General features: G+C 40.5%; 1 protein-coding gene across 3 annotated transcripts in view; it reads left to right on the forward strand.

Annotated features, from left to right (window-relative positions):
* LOC133551415 (protein turtle homolog B-like) overlaps window positions 1–16,852 on the forward strand; it is a 268,622-nt gene that overhangs the window by 132,460 nt on the left and 119,310 nt on the right. For all 3 annotated transcript variants that reach the window (XM_061898088.1, XM_061898087.1, XM_061898089.1), the window contains exon 7: window positions 12,039–12,184. In XM_061898088.1, coding sequence (XP_061754072.1) covers window positions 12,039–12,184 — 146 coding nt within the window. The remainder of the gene's footprint in view (window positions 1–12,038; window positions 12,185–16,852) is intronic.

Raw genomic sequence — 16,852 nt, forward strand, 5'->3', positions numbered from 1 at the left:
TCCTCCTCATTCGCTGTAAACCGACATTTTACTGGTAAGTTATTTTTGGCACAACTTGCTCGTAATAAAAACAAAAGTACATCAGCGGTGGATGCGTTTATACACTCCTAAGGATGGGTTTGGATTTTCTCATTTCCCACAATGCGTTGCCGTTGGCCATACGCGTGATACTAATAATGGCGATGACATTTGCGAATGTCCATTACCACAATCGCGATGGCAGAGATATTAGAGTTAAAGTACCAATGATTGTCACACACACACACACACACTAGGTGTGGTGAAATTTGTCCTCTGCATTTGACCCATCCCCTTGATCACCCCCTGGGAGGTGAGGGGAGCAGTGGGCAGCAGCGGTGCCGCGACCGGGAATCATTTATGGTGATTTAACCCCCAATTCTAACCCTTGATGCTGAGTGCCAAGCAGGGAGGCAACGGGTCCCATTTTTTTATAGTCTTTGGTATGACTCTGCCGGGGTTTGAACTCACAACCTCCCGATCTCAGGGCGGACACTCTAACCACTAGGCCACTGAGTAGGTCTAGCTTTTATTGCGTTCCTAAGCGTATTTCTGGACAAACGAAAGCAGTTACAAAGAAGAGTTAACGAGGGAGGCAAGCATGGATTGCTGCAATCAACCGAGATGTGACGTGTTATGGAGAACTTTGTGTTTGTTTGGATTGTTTAATTACAGGTCATTAGGAACATTTTGCATGTAAAAATAGATATAAAATAAATAACAGCCCCACTTTGCAAAAACTTGGTGTGCTTGGTAGAAGAATTAGATAGTTGTACTTTATTTATTCCGTCAGGAAAATTTACATTTTTAGCGCAATCCCATTCAAAATCAAACAAACATTACAGGGAGACAGAACAGGATCGCTGACGGGTCTGCCGGCTTCCAGCGCCCCTTACAAAAAAGATGAGATACAGGTAAACAAGGGGGGGAGGGAATAGGGGAAAAAAAAAAGAAGATTAAAATAAACTAAAAAAATCGGTCTTAGCCTGGGCCCTGGAGAGGGGGTGCAGACTGAGGCCAAGGGGAAAAAAACAAATCATAGCCATAGAACACATCCCTCTTACATGTGTGTAAGAGGGAAACATCAAACATCAAAGAACAGAGAAGACATTAAAGACATTAAAGCAGCAGATACAACCAGACACTTTTACATACAGCTATGAATAAAAAGTAAAAGAAACATATCCACTGTGGTGGCCTCTGATGTGTTCCACGCCATCGTCCGCTGGGGTGGAGGGAGCATGGCCAGTGACAGGAGCAGACCCAACAAAGCAACCAAGACAGCCGACTCCACTCTCGGCCAGTGTCCAGTCCGCATGGATGAGCGATGATAGGTCCAACGAGACTGAGGTGTCCGACACCTGTTCACCCAGCCTCTCGAACATGAAACTTTTTATCAATTTCAAGAACTTGAAATTTATTTAAAAAAAAATAGTACTTACTCCTCGCATCCGGACTGTAGCTTCCACATATAAAAAAACTGAAGCGATAAGAGAGGATCATTCTCCCAATTCTGCCTTATAGTCAGTGTGCTGAGCTGACATTATATTATTTATGCATGATTATTCAGGGTGTCAAATTTCTGAGAGTCCATTACTTTCAGAAGAGAGTCATCATTAATTGTCATCAATTAATGTCCACTGGGTTCATACAGATAAACATAAATGTTACAAACTCATCCACAAACCAAGTGTTCATAGCTTTTTAGACTCTCATCATTTTTTTAATTAAGTAATTCACAAAGTCCTGGAATGAGACATTGGGGAAGATGTCGCACATGGTTTCTGCTCTACCCAGACTCTTGTATGAATCCTTGAACCCAATTACGGCTGTTTCTCCTTATAAACGACAAAGGGACTTTTTATCTAATGACTCACAATATTTCTCCATCGTATCACAGCTGGTGCAATGTAATTTTCCACCGATGAGTTCGGAAATATTACATGTAGCCTTATCGTGAACGATGGCGCCCGCCCTTCAAAATAGGTTTTGCCAATGCATTGTGGGATAAAAATGGAAAAAACCTAAAACTAGTGAGACAAGTTAGTATGCTATATTATCTTAAAAATGGCAGCAGGACAAAGCAGTGAACTGTTCCCACCCAAAAACAGCTGAAGTCGACTGTGTAGGGACATTTCGGGTACTTCAAAAATAGACCACAAAATGACCTATTGTAACATCAGTATTTACTATGACGTCACATTCGTCACTTGATTGACATATCGGAATTTGGGGGATCTTGTGAGGTGACTGCTGACTAGTGTGAGCTCATTATGAAGAAAAACCGACCTACAGGAACACAAGAAGTACATTTTATTTCAACACAGACTGTCTTCCTAAACATTCCACAGTACAAGTGTGAAAAACAACCCCACATATTCTGTCTTCATAATTTAATTTCGACAAGTGATTTATTCCGGCAAGTGAAACCCAGTGGTGGTTAATCAGGCTAATTTTGCCAGTACAGCAAGCAGCGCGCTCACCATCTGAGTACACAAAAGGCCTATACATTCCTGCAAAAAATCAAACTATGCAATGGCATAGATCCCTATACTTTACCAGAAAAATAGATTTGTGGAGTGGAAAAGGATTATTCGTCAGTGTAGTTCCCAAACATATCCAACTATCGTGTGCTCCAGATATCCTTCGACACAACAAAATAGCTGAAAACTTGGAAAAGCATGGTGGTGTACAACTTCTTTGTGTGTGGCTGGGTCAAGGAAATTGGTAGCAAAGACTCTCCCGGATAAATATGCATCATTTTTGCTCGGGTAAGGTTGCATTTCATGATTTAATTTTGTGTGTTAGTTTGTTGCCTGCCCTTGCTCTTGCACACTTCATCAAAATACTGTATAACTATAGATGTCATCTTTGTATGTGCTAAAAGCTTCATTTATGATTTTGGCATTTGGTAAAAGCTTAACTCTTTTAGGTTTTGCTCACATTTAATAAATTGTATTTAAACCTGATGAGTTGGTGCTTAAACAGAACACTCGTACAAAATAAAAACATATTTTTAGAAAAACTAATAATATAAAGATAACACTTAAATGGGAAAAACTAAACGTTAAAGGGGAACATTATCAAAATTTCAGAAGGGTTAAAACCAATAAAAATCATTTCCTAGTGGCTTATTTTATTTTTTGAAGTTTTTTTCAAAATTTTACCCGTCATGGAATATCCCGAAAAAAGGCATTTAAGTGCCTGATTTTCGCTATCTGTGAAGCCACCATCCATTTTCCTGGGACGTCATCCAGTAATGCCAATAAAAACAAAATGGCGGATAGCACAGCAAGATATAGCGACATTAGCTCGGATTCAGACTTGGATTTCAGCGGCTTAAGCGATTCAACAGATTACGCATGTATTGAAACGGATGGTTGAAGTATGGAGTCAGATAGCGAAAACAAAATTGAAGAAGAAACTGAAGCTATTGTGCAAATAGCTATTGACGCTATTCGGCGATCGCCTTCTAACCAACCTTCCATACATCTCTGTGCCATGTCTGCCTTAGCATCGCCGGTAAAATGTGCAGACCAAACGATCGGGACTTTCGCACCTTGTGACACTGGAGCAACTTAAATCCGCCGATTAGTAAGTGTTTGTTTGGCATTAAATGTGGGTGGAGGGAAAGGCTGGATGCAAATATAGCTACAAATGTACATACAGCTAGCCTAAATAGCATGTTAGCATCGATTAGCTGGCAGTCATGTTGTGACCAAATATGTCTGATTAGCACATAAGTCAATAACATCAACAAAACTCACCTTTGTGATTTTGTTGACTTTATCGTTGGAAATGCATCTCCAGGATAACCATACATCTCTGTGCCATGTCTGCCTTAGCATCGCCGGTAAAATGTGCAGACCAAACAATCGGGACTTTCGCATCTTGTGACACTGGAGCAACTTAAATCCGTCGATTGATAAGTGTTTGTTTGGCATTAAATGTGGGTGGAGGGAAAGGTTGGATGCAAATATAGCTACAAATGTACATACAGCTAGCCTAAATAGCATGTTAGCATCGATTAGCATGCCGTGCTAATCGATGCACACTCCACGTAAATCAACTTGAATCCGTCCCTGATTGTGTTGTTACACATCGACGAGGCATGATGTCTCCAAAGTACGGAAAACAGTCGAAAAAACGGAAAATAACAGAGCTGTTTTGACTTGGTGTTTGTAATGTGTTTGAGAAAATGGCGAATTGACTACCTATGTGACGTCACGTTGTGACGTCATCGCTCCGAGAGCAAATAATAGAAAGGCGTTTAATTCGCCAAAATTCACCCATTTAGAATTCGGAAATCGGTTGAAAAATATATGGTCTTTTTTCTGCAACATCAAGGTATATATTGACGCTTACATAGGTCTGGTGATAATGTTCCCCTTTAAAAGTATATCAAACAAACTTTTTGACGGAGTGGTCACTGCAAACTTGTACATTATTTGGCTCTGCTACCTTGTGCAGGAGTGTGTGCTACTTTTGTCGTCTTTTTTTGATAAAATCTTGCATTCTTCCGCCATTCTTAAATACCTCTCGAGAAACTCTGAAGAAAAGTTTATCCTTTTTGGTAATTTAAACGGTTCATATAGCCGAAAACAATGCAAGCATAGGGTATTTTTCTTTGAGAAAGCCTAAACGGCGAAATGAGAACAGACACTGGCCTGACCACCACGGGTATTCAATGAGACAGACGTGACGTCACTTTGCATTGCAGTTACATATATCATCAACAATTAATAAATAAGCATGGATGACAATAAAACTTGAGTTTATTATTAGTAAAAAAAAATTCTTAGGAGGTTCAACAGTGTCAACCTTAGTCTTATTAATAATTATCATAATGTTAATAATACAACAATTAATTAATTTGGTACTACTAATAATAATACTTTAGTTTGTATTTAATATTTTGTAATGCTATTATAGTGTTATTGTTTGATTACTGTTATTTTCGACAGTAATATATAACCCATGAAAGCCCATAAGAAATGTCTTTGTGATTTTTTCTTTTTAAATGTTTTGTTAATCAATGCATAGGGATGAAAATTGATAAGATTTTTCTGGTTCCGACTCCACTTTCGATTCTACTTAACGATTCAGTTCTTTCACGGTTCTTTTATCAATTCTTATTTTTCGGAACGAAAAAAAAGGGTCGATTAGCATCGATTTTGTTTAGTTTAGAGGTAACATGACTTTACAAAGCCAACAGTCAGGTTTCAAGATGCACATATGTTTTTTGGAAATAAATATAAGAAATAAATATTATTCTGTAGAATTTAATCATGTGCAAATTACACAAGGATGTAACATTTAGTAACATGTGATAGTAACTTATTATGTGCAAAATTAGATATGTCAAGCTTTTATTGGTTATAATTTTGATGATTTTGACTTAACGTGTATGAAAACATGCAATTGAAAATCTTAGAAAATGGATTGTTTCAAAAACTGTAAGCCATGATGATCCAAATTAAGGCTTGACACACACTTTGTATGTAAAGAGTTAAAAAAGAGTTAAAATCACAGATTAGTTTCAAATTTGTAGTTAATTACTGACATGAATAGACCTTTACACCAATCAGTCAATCAAAGTTTATTTGTATAGCCCTAAATCACAAATGCCTCAAAGAGCTGAATGAACCACTATGAGTCCAGTCCATAGTGAGGCCAGCAGGGAACCCTCTTGTATGAAGGAGACACCGTTATCACCTGTATAACAAAATGACTGAGAGTATATCTGGTTGCAGGAAAACATGCAACTTTTCTCTAACTACAATTAAACATTCACCTACCGAAAATGCTAACTTTTGACCACAACTTTCGTCTAACATTCGTCTAACGCCAGACGTGAACTGGGGCTGCCCGCCTCGGAGCCATTCAGAATCTGTTTCTCATGTTCATCTGAATGAGAAGGCATTAATTTCAATGTGACAAATAGCGCTAACATGATAGGTGTTAGTTAGTACCGCTTGTATGCAGATAATGTGCTAGCGTTACTGCTGCTTGGGTTGGATATGAGAGGATAAAAATGCAACTTTCATTTATAATTATTGCATGCCCTGTGTTCAAATTTTTCAGCATATTGCTCAGATGTCCTGCTCTTAATAAACTAGCAGCCTTATAATTAAAGATGTCCGATAATATCGGACTGCCGATATTATCGGCCGATGAATGCTTTAAAATGTAATATCGGAAATTATTGGTTTCAAAAAAATAAGTTTCTTTTTTTACTTTTTAAAAAGCTGCTCTACGGAGTAGTACACGGATGTAGGGAGAAGTACAGAACAGTTGCGTCTCCCAGTCATACTTGCCAACCCTTCCGATTTTCCCGGGAGACTCACGAATTTCAGTACCCCTCCCGAAAATCTCCTGGGTTAACTATTCTCCCGAATTTCTCCCGATTTCCACCCAGACAACAATACTGAGGGCGTGCCTTAAAGGCACTGAATTTGCGTGCCTGCCCAATCACATAATATCTACGGCTTTTCACACACAGAAGTGGATGAAAGGCATACTTGGTCAACAGCCATACAGGTCACACTAAGGGTGGCTGTATAAACAACTTTAACACTGTTACAAATATGTGCCACACTGTGAACCCACACCAAACAAGAATGACGGACGTTTCGTGAGAACATCTGCAACCTAACACAACATAAACACAACAGAACAAATACTGAGAACCCCTATCAGCACTAACTCTTCCGGAACGCTACAATATACACTCCCTGCTCCCCCACCCCGCCCACCTCAACCTCCTCATGCTCTTCCAGGGAGAGCATGTCCCAAATTCCAAGCTGCTGTTTTGAGGCAAAAAAATGCAACTTGTGACTTCAATTATAAATATGGCAGTGCCATGTTGGCATTTTTTTCCGTAACTTGAGTTGATTTATTTTGGAAGACCTTGTTACATTGTTTAATACATCCAGCAGGGCATCACAACAAAATTAAGCATAGTGTGTTAATTCCACGACTGTATATATTGGTATCAGTTAATATCGGAATCGGTAATTAAGAGTTGGACAATATCGGAATATCGGATATCGGCAAAAAACCCATTATCTGACATCTCTACTTATAATTATTACAAGCAGTGCTGTTGCAATCTTTTCTTGTAAAATGTAGTCAACTTTAAAGCGTTTGTTGCACCCAGGCTCCACCATTGTGCGATCTGACGTCACCACGCACATTGCGTAATGACATCTTCTCCACCCAGAAGAAACTATAAGGGAACCGTTTGAAATAATGGCAAGCGATTCCACGCAATTGCTACAGTGGGAACCGGTTCTGAACAAGAACCAGCTTTCGATTCCTATCTCCACCAATGCATAATAATCGTGATAATCATGAAACCAGGATTATTACTCAGACTATAATCATACAGTCTAAATCTGTAATCATTGCGTCCCCAGTCCATACACAGTGTGGAGCGGCTCCCTTAATTTAATAACCATCACCTACATTGCAGTAAAAACACATTTTTATTTATTTTTTTTACAAGTAATGTCATTACTGTAGGACAAGGCCAAGAACAGCAGATGCTCCTCTACCTCACCTTTATCAACCTGACAACCGTGTTTGACCTGGTCAGCAGGAGTGGACTTTTCAGGCTTCTCCAGAATATCGGCTGCCTGCCACAAATGCTTGCTGTGAACACATCGTTTCATGAGGGCATGCACAGCAGAGTCTGCTTCAACAGCACCAACTCTGACTCTCTTCGGCATCTTCTTTTCGCTGCTCCTCCAGTATGCTTCAAGGACTGCAGCAAGGGACTCTACATCTACACCAGTGCTGATTTTAAGCTACTAAACATCTCCCGCGTCCGTGCCAAGACCAAGGTGACCATATGTGAGCTGCTGTTTAGGGAGGATGCAGCTTTGTCGTACCACATGGAAGACAGCCTTCAACAGCTTGTCAGTCACGTCTCCCACACGTGCAAGTAGTTCGGACAGACCATCAGTCTTAGGAGACGCAAAGCATGGTGCAGGGCACAGACCCCTTAACCCCTAACCATCGCTATCGATGGGAAGAACACACTGGAAGCTGCTGACAACTTAACTTACCTTGGGTCCACCGTCTAGAAATGGCTCTTGCTCGATGCAGAAGTGAGCAGCCGGATTGCCAAGGCTGCAGCAGTTATGGCGAAACCATAGAGTCTGGAACAACCTGAGTCTCATGGAGAACAACAAGCTGTGTCTACCAGGCCTGCGTGAGGCTTGGACTGTATTTGCAAGGCTGCAGAGGAAACTCCACAGTTTCCAACTGAGACGCCTTTGGTGCATCCTGCACATTAGTTGGCAGGACAAGGTGGCAAACACAAGTCCTTCAACAAGCTGGCTCGGCTATGTCTGAAGGATGGATCCAAAGCTGCATCCCAGACATTTGAAGAGGAAAGGAATGTGGCCTTTGCGGAGAAAAGGACAAGACCGAATAGAAGCCCGGAACAGCCGCAACATCCTACATCCGCACATAGTATACCAGGAACTGCCACTCGCGAGTTGGGCTCTTCTGCCACTCTCGCAGATGCAGCTGAGACCTGACACGTAGCTACTACATCGTCTCATGTAGATAGCATTTAGCATGCAGGAGCATACATTTGCTGCTAAGCTGGATTAAGACAAAACAATAAACATGTGCTTAGTAAAGTTTAAGATGTGCAGATGGAAGCACGTTGCAGCATAAAGTAAGCAGCTATTAACATACAATTAACAAGTAGATTATTAAGAGTCTACAGTAAAGATAATACAACTGCAACTTAGCATGGTGGCTATTGTTGTGTAGCGGCCGGGAGATACCCGGACACACTCCCCTTCGATCAATCCTTATAGACTAAGCGGGGTATCAATATACGATTAATACTACAGTGATTAGATGAAAAAATAATATATATATCACAAACTCTGTTGTGTTAGTCATTTTAGTTATTAGGCTATAACTTTTGGTTCCTGTAAAAGTGTGTGGTTTGTGTTTCCACCGCATGTCACTAGGGATGTCCCGATCCAGGTTTTTGCACTTCCGATCCGATGTATTAAAGTTTAAAGTTATTTAGCCTACTTAGTTGTCAGATTCATGTTGAAAAGGGTTTTAGTACTCTTGATAACTAGCCAGCTGAATTAGGTGAAATTTGAATAATACACAATGGTTGGTATTCACAAAATAGAAAAAATTATACATAACAAACAGAAATGGCATCATTAAACAGTAAAAAAGTGAACAGTATAAAGGGCCAAATAATGCTGTAAACATTATTAAAAAAAAAAAAACACACAAACAACCTGAGTGGGATAAATGTCTATAACTCAACATCAATACATACTCTTGAACAAGTGCAAACTTAAAAAAAAACAACTAAAAAACTATCTACACACTCCCTTCAATTGTTTGCCCCAGTCAGGGGGGGCAAACAATTGAAGTCCAAGCATAATGGGGAGATTCTTTCTAACAAAGATGAGCAAACAATTGAAGTCCAAGCATAATGGGGAGATTCTTTCTAACAAAGATGAGCACTTCAAGAGGCTCAGGTGTCAGCCTGCTCCTGTGTTCATCAATGATGAGTGCTAAAAAGCTTCTCACTCTCAAGAGTCATTAAAATGTCTTACAACTTTACCACCACACTTGACTTTATTGTGGCATGTTTTGCACTCCACCTCTTCATCTTTTTCGTTTTGTAGGGTAAAATAATCCCACACAGCTGACATTTTTACGGTAACTTTTAATTCACACGGCCGTCTTAACGGTCAGAACACAGACATGTGGATGTGTTGAAGGTGTGCTGAAAATGCGGAATGGAGCGTAGAGAGCAGCAGAAGAGTGGAAAGTATTATTTAAATCGGTGCGTTGGAAAACATTGACTGGATTTTTTTTTAAACTGGATCTGGATCTGCAGTTTCCCATGCCTTGCCAATATCGGCGGCCGATCCGGGCCACCCTACATGTCACAGTTTGCGGTAGTTTATACAAATCAGGCTGATGACGTATGGAGGAGTGGTTTAGTGTATTTCCATACTATCCATCCATCCATCCATCCATTTTCTATCGCTTGTCCCTTTTAGGGGTCGCGGGGGGTCGCTGGCGCCTATCTCAGCTGCATTCGAGCGGTAGTCGGGGTACACCCTGAACAAGTCGCCACCTCATCTCAGGGCCAACACAGATAGACAGACAGCATTCACACTCACATTCACACACTAGGGCCAATTTACTGTTGCCAATCAACCTATTCCCAGGTGCATGTCTTTGGAAGTGGGAGGAAGCCGGAGTACCCGGAGGAAACCCACGCATTCACGGGGAGGACATGCAAACTCCACACAGAAAAATCCGATCCCGGGATTGAACCCAGGACTGCTCAGGACCATTGTACTGTGAAGCAGATGCACTAAACCCTCTTCCACAGTGCTGCCCTAGTTCCATACTAATACCATGTAAATAAACGGACAATATTGAGTCACACTTATTTTTCTAAAAAGTGAGTAAATGAAATACAAAGCAATATTATACAAAATGATATGATTGTAGTTGAGATTGGCACCAGCCAAACCCCCCCCCCCCCCCCCCCCCCCCCACCGCAAAACCCAAAGGGAATAAGCGGTAGGAAATGGATGGATGGATATGATTTTTTTTTAAATTACGTGTCCTGAATTGTTCATAAAAAGTTGGTCATTACTTTTGTCCGCAATGTCCAACAGTCAGAAAGTCGTCCTCTCAGTAAATGAATTCGTGAGGGTCAGGCAATGCCTTGTGGTCCATTTTAGCTGAAAATAACAATTTAAATATATATTTCATGTCAGGGTTTATCTCACGCAGACAACACAAACACATCGGCTTTAGCATTAGCTTGTTAGCATTAGCATTCTGTTCACTAGGGTTTAGGCTAATTACTACACTAATGGAGTGTCAGGGACTACTTTCACAACGTGTAATAAAGTAAATAGTTAATATTTCATGTCATTTACCTTAATTCCACTCGTGTTCTGCCTCCTTTATTTTCACATTTATCCAATGAAGTCAGAGTAGTAAGCAGCTGAGGTCTCCGGCTTCATACTCCTCCATAGATACGTCTAAAATAGTCTGTACACTTTCCGAAGCTTTGCGTATCGAAATGAAGTTTGTAAAAATTAATAAACAACATTAAACTGCATATAGTTAATGTTTCTGCACGTCAAACGTTCCTTTCGTCCTTCTGTCTTTCCGTTGTCAAGTTTGTTGTGATAGAAATACACAAGAAATAAGAAAGAAGTTGCCGCGCATATTCCAGGTGTGTTTGAAAGAGAAGATTTAGGAACGCCCCCAACTGTGTTTAACCAATCAGCGTTCGACAGCACAGAACACCCCCGAAAAATTTGCGGCAGCTCTGAAAAGTCCCACTGAGCTCGGAGAAACTCCTAAAAGTTCCTGAAGAATTAAATCTACACGGCTAATTTTTGGTGGAAATACAGGGGGTACTTTATTTACCTGGGGTAAGTGGGAACATTTCCTGTGACACGGGATTCGTTCTCAGGGATTCGAATAAAGAACCACATCTTTTCTTTGCTATAGATTTTGATTGATTGAAACTTTTGTTAGTAGATTACACAGTTCAGTACATATTCCGTACAATTAACCACTAAATGGTAACACCCGAATAAGTTTTTCAACTTTTTTAAGTCGGGATCCACGTAAATCAATTTGTGGCTTCAATAACGGGAATCGTTTCTCAAAAAGGGATTCGAATCCATGGAATTGTTAGAACCGGTTTTCGAACCTCATCCCTACAAATGAATCCCCTTCCTGCTGTATTCTGTTTTCTCGCGTATCATTTTACAAAAATAAGAACCCAAGTAAAGAATCCCACCTTATGGTTATTCAGTCCACGTGCTTTGTTTTATTGAGCCCGACTGCAAAATGAGCCAACATCGGCCCAAAGAAATTTAGTCCGAATCTTAAATATCAATGACATCATTTATGTTACACAAAAAGCCTACTATTTAGTTTAGTTCGTCTGACTTGTGGGGTAAAAGCTATGTTCTCTTTTTTTTCAGTGACCTAAAGCGAAGAGTCAGTGTTCTGATTGATGGCTCCCTCATCATTGCCCAAGTCAAGCCGGAGGATGCTGGGAAATACACTTGTGCTCCTAGCAACAGCCTTGGCCACCCACCGACTGCCTCCGCCTACCTGACAGTGCAATGTAAGTGACGTTAGTGTTTCCATGACATTTAAGTTAATTTGGTGCTACCGTTTAGGTATGCATCTTCACTCTGTTTTAACACACCTGGGTTCTCATTTTATGTATAAAGGTGGCTGCACACATAAAAGTTGCTTTAGCAGGCGAGCAATGTTTGTATGCATCTTTCAACATAAACCCCTGGTTGGTTAGAACATTTCTATGCGGAAAAGGTTGCATAGTCTGTTTTTTTTAAGAGCACAGCTAATGGGAATCTACTAAACATTGGTGACTGGTGTTAGTCACATAACATGGATGTAGCTATAGCAGCTACAGGAAAAACAAAAATGACATCTAGGAACTCAATTGTAATGTAACTCTCCCGATGTTAATAAAAGACACATATCAAAGGAATACGATCTTTAATCGAAGAGAACAAAACATTGATCTCATCTGTGACTTTTTCAACCTCCAAAAATGTCTTGAATCAGCGTTTCTTGAACTGTGGCTTCATCTCATGGTATGCCAGAGAATTGCTTAATTTAGGGGTCCCCAAACTACAGCCCGCGGATTGTACTAAATGTATTTTTAAAACATGAAACTTGAAACATTGTAATTAAGTTGCCACTTGAGGTGGATGTCAACAGCGATTATTATTGAGTCTAGGGCTGGGCGATATTGTCGTAAACTATATCACGATATACATTTTTTATATTGATCGATATCGATAATTATTGATAGTTTTTATGACCTTTTTTAGCCTGCCAATAAATACAGTGAAAAATGTCCAACTTCCCAATGGTGCTATTTATCAGTGAAGAGAGTGCCTGGTAGCCAGGTAGAATGAGCGTGGCTAAGGTAATACAACAATTTAAGTAGATTTGAAGGTAGTTGGAGATTTGAGATAGCAGTAGTGTATAAGCTATTGAACACGACACAGTAGTTTGGGAGGCAGTTAATTAAAAACCGACACATTGGGAGTGTCCGGATGTTATGGCACGTCTACATTAAAACCAACAAAATGTGTTGATATATCAAGATATTACAGTTTCTCTTCCCACTCCATGCAGAGAATCGACAGAAAGACGGTGTAACCACACTAGTGTTATGAGAGTAGCGTATGTGTGTGTGTGTGTGTGTGTGTGTGTGTGTGTGTGTGTGTGTGTGTATGTGCTCCTTTTTAAGAATGGCAGTGTGTTGGGTGAGCAATAGTAGTGGCATGCCAAATGTGTCTGGTTATGTCCTGCAGAAATAACAATAAAGCGACCAAATTGGCACGAATCGGCCTCATCATTCCGACCCGAAAGCAGAGCTTAGCAGTCCCATTGTCGGGTAAAGTGAAGGGTGTTACCTCCAACGAAAACATCGGCCCTGGAGGGAACGTCTTCTCTGCGTTCCTCGACTATGGTCTGGGATTCGGCGCTGAACAGCAGGAAAGGTGTAACACACGGTAGTTAATACTCTTGCGTGATTGGCTGTTAACGTGTCAGTCCCATTGTTCAGTGACACCTCTTGTTTCCTGTATTCCCAAAGCGCGAGTGACTTCATGAAAAAAAATCTTGCTTCATAATTTCTGGTTTCTTCCGACCCAAAAATATATCTATATATATATATCAAATGCATTTTATAATCATATGGACTATGTGTCCACCCATTTAACCCATTTGCTTAGCCTGATGGGTAATATACAAAACACTCTCCACACTTTGTCATATTTGACACATTTTAGTCGCTTAAAGGACCTGAATAGAAAATGGATGGATGGGTGGATATTTCTGATTAAATACATAACTTTAAGGAGGTTGTCAGGGAAGCAAACAAGTAGGTCTGGGCGATATGGCCATTTTTTAATATTGCAATATTTTTAGGCCATATCGCGATGCACGATATATATCTCGATATTTTTCCTTAGTCTTGAATTAACACCTGATATCTTAATCACAGCAGAATAATGATTCTATGTGTCTACATTAAAACATCCTTGTTGATACGGCATTAATATATGCTTATTTTAAACTTTCATGCAGAGAAGGAAATTACAACTAAAAAAAAAAACAAAATTTTTTCGTACGATGTTGATCTGTAAATGTTTGCTTTGGCATTTTGATGGTGTGGGCGCGTGGCACCGAATGGATATGTTGAAATGCGGAGTAAGCACTGTTCAATGCTCTAGCGGGTGACTTTTCAAATGATGCTACAAATTTGCAGTAATGCTACTTTTTGTAGCAACGCTTTTGCCCCACACTTGACAAATTACGGTTGTCTGTTCGACATACCGTATTTCCTTGAATTGCCGCCGGGGCGCTAATTAATATAAAACCTCTTCTCACTCCGGCATTTACCAAAGGTATGCAGTAAAAATTTGAGTATGATGTAAGCTTGGACCTTAAATCCTACTGAATAGCTCTTAATCTACTTCCCTTTATTCGATTTCAAATTAACGGTATTGAAATTAGCCTCCTCCATTTTGAAAATGATGACAGGGGAAGTGTCACTCGTGACGTCACGAGTTTGACCTCAATAATTAGCCTGTGCTAATTATTTTGGGAAGCGAGTTTGACCCGGCAGTAATTCAAGGCAGGCGCATACTATATGCCCAGCGGCAATTCAAGGAAATACGGTATTCCCACTTGAAGCCAAACCACCGCCAGGCGATGGACCCCTGCTGTTTTTCTTGGGAATTAATTCTTCCTTCATTTGTTACCAGATTCGCACCTTCTTTCTCTCGTATTACCACTCGCACGACTCCGCTAGCACCACAGCTAACGTTACCCATGTTGCTACCTCTCTGCTCCGTGAGGGCGTATACGTATATGACGTATAATGTGACAGTATGTGACGTATGTAAGAAGGTGCGCTTGCTGTCTGTGAGAAGGAGACACTAGGAGTGGGAAGAGCCTGTAGTGTAATGCCCGCAGCTATAAGCAACTACGTAAGAACGTATACTCAAAAATCACGATATAGTCATTTTCTATATTGCACAGAGACAAACACACAATTTATCGAGTATATCGATATATCGCCCATTCCTACAAAAAAGGTACTGTAGGGTTCACATCCATCCATCCATCCATTTCCTACCGCTTATTCCCTTTTGGGGTGGCGGGGGGCGCTAGCGCCTATCTAAGCTACAATCGGGCGGAAGGCGGGTTACACCCTGGACAAGTCGCCACCTCATTGCAGGGTTCACATACACATAATATTCAATGTTTTATTGTTTATACTTCATATTGTGATGGGAGTGTCAACGTGTTGTTGTACAGTCTGTCTATGTCTATGCTATGACATTATAGTACATCCGACATATTTTATTTTTGTACAGAATGATTGTTGTTACGTGCAATGTCACAAAAAAGTGCGCGTGTGTGTCCGTGTGTGTGTGTGTGTGTGTGTGTGTGTGTGTGTGTGTGTGTGTGTGTGTGTGTGTGTGTGTGTGTGTGTGTTGCACATGTACGGGTCCACATGACAGCGTATTTGCAAGTTCCCCTGAAAACCGGTCTTTATTGCTGTGTGTATTGAATATTTACATGTTGACAAACTTCCCTTTTCAATTTGTTATTGCAAATATATGCATACTTCATTCGCCGTCCCGTGTGAAAGCATCTGTTGCTCTCACACGAGCACTCTGACAGTTAAGGACAATGACAGAATGAGTTAGAATAATAGGAAAGAAGTTTTCTTGAATTGTCTCTTCAAGTTACTATAACCTCCTTTATACAGTTCTGAAGTGAAGTTAGTGTAGCTATTTAGATATTGAATTTATTTAGACACTTCATGACCCCGCCATGAGGTGGCGACTTTTCCAGGGTGTACAGCCCGAATGCAACTGAGATACGTTTCAGAGACCCCCGCGACCCTGATGGGAATAAGCGGTAGGAAAAGGATGGATGGATGGCATTATATAAACTGGACAAAAATATAAACACAACACTGTTGTTTTTTAAAATATTTTTCATGACACAAACACAGATTTAAAAGATCTAAAACACACAAAATATATAAAAAATATATATACATTCCTCTCAAATATTTTTTACAAATCTGTCTAAATCTGTATTAGTGAGCACTTTTTCTTTGCCAAGATAACTTCTGCCATCTGCCCTAAACAGTGAAACCCGTGATTAATCCATAAAGAGAACACCTCTCCAATGTGCCAGACACCATCATATGTGAGCATTTGCCCACTCAAGTTGGTTATGACGTCAAGCTGCAGTCAGGTCGTGACCCCGATGAGGACGACAAGCATGCAGATAAGCGTACCTGAGGCAATTTCTCACAGTTTGTACAGACATTGTTTGCTTATGCAAACCAATTGTTGCAGCAGCTGTCCGGGTGACTGCTCTCATGATCATGGAGGTGCACCTGCTGCATGTGGAGGTCCTACGCTGGTGTGGTTACATGTGGTCTGCGGTTGTGAGGCCAGTTAGATATACTGCCAAATTCTCTGTCACGCCTTTGGAGACTGCTTATAGTAGAGAAATGAACATTCAATTCACAGGCTCTTTCTCTGGTGGACTATCAAACAGTCAGTATGCCAACTGCACGCTCCCTCAAAACTTGCGACAGCTGTGGCATTGTGCTATGTGCTAAAACTGCACATTTCAGAGTGGCCTTTTACAAACCCCGTTTCCATATGAGAAATTGTGTTAGATGTAATTATAAACGGAATACAGTTGGGAGAGTGGCCGTGTG

This window comes from Nerophis ophidion, linkage group LG04, assembly GCF_033978795.1.
Source record: "Nerophis ophidion isolate RoL-2023_Sa linkage group LG04, RoL_Noph_v1.0, whole genome shotgun sequence".
In the NCBI taxonomy this organism is placed as follows: Eukaryota; Metazoa; Chordata; class Actinopteri; order Syngnathiformes; family Syngnathidae; genus Nerophis; species Nerophis ophidion.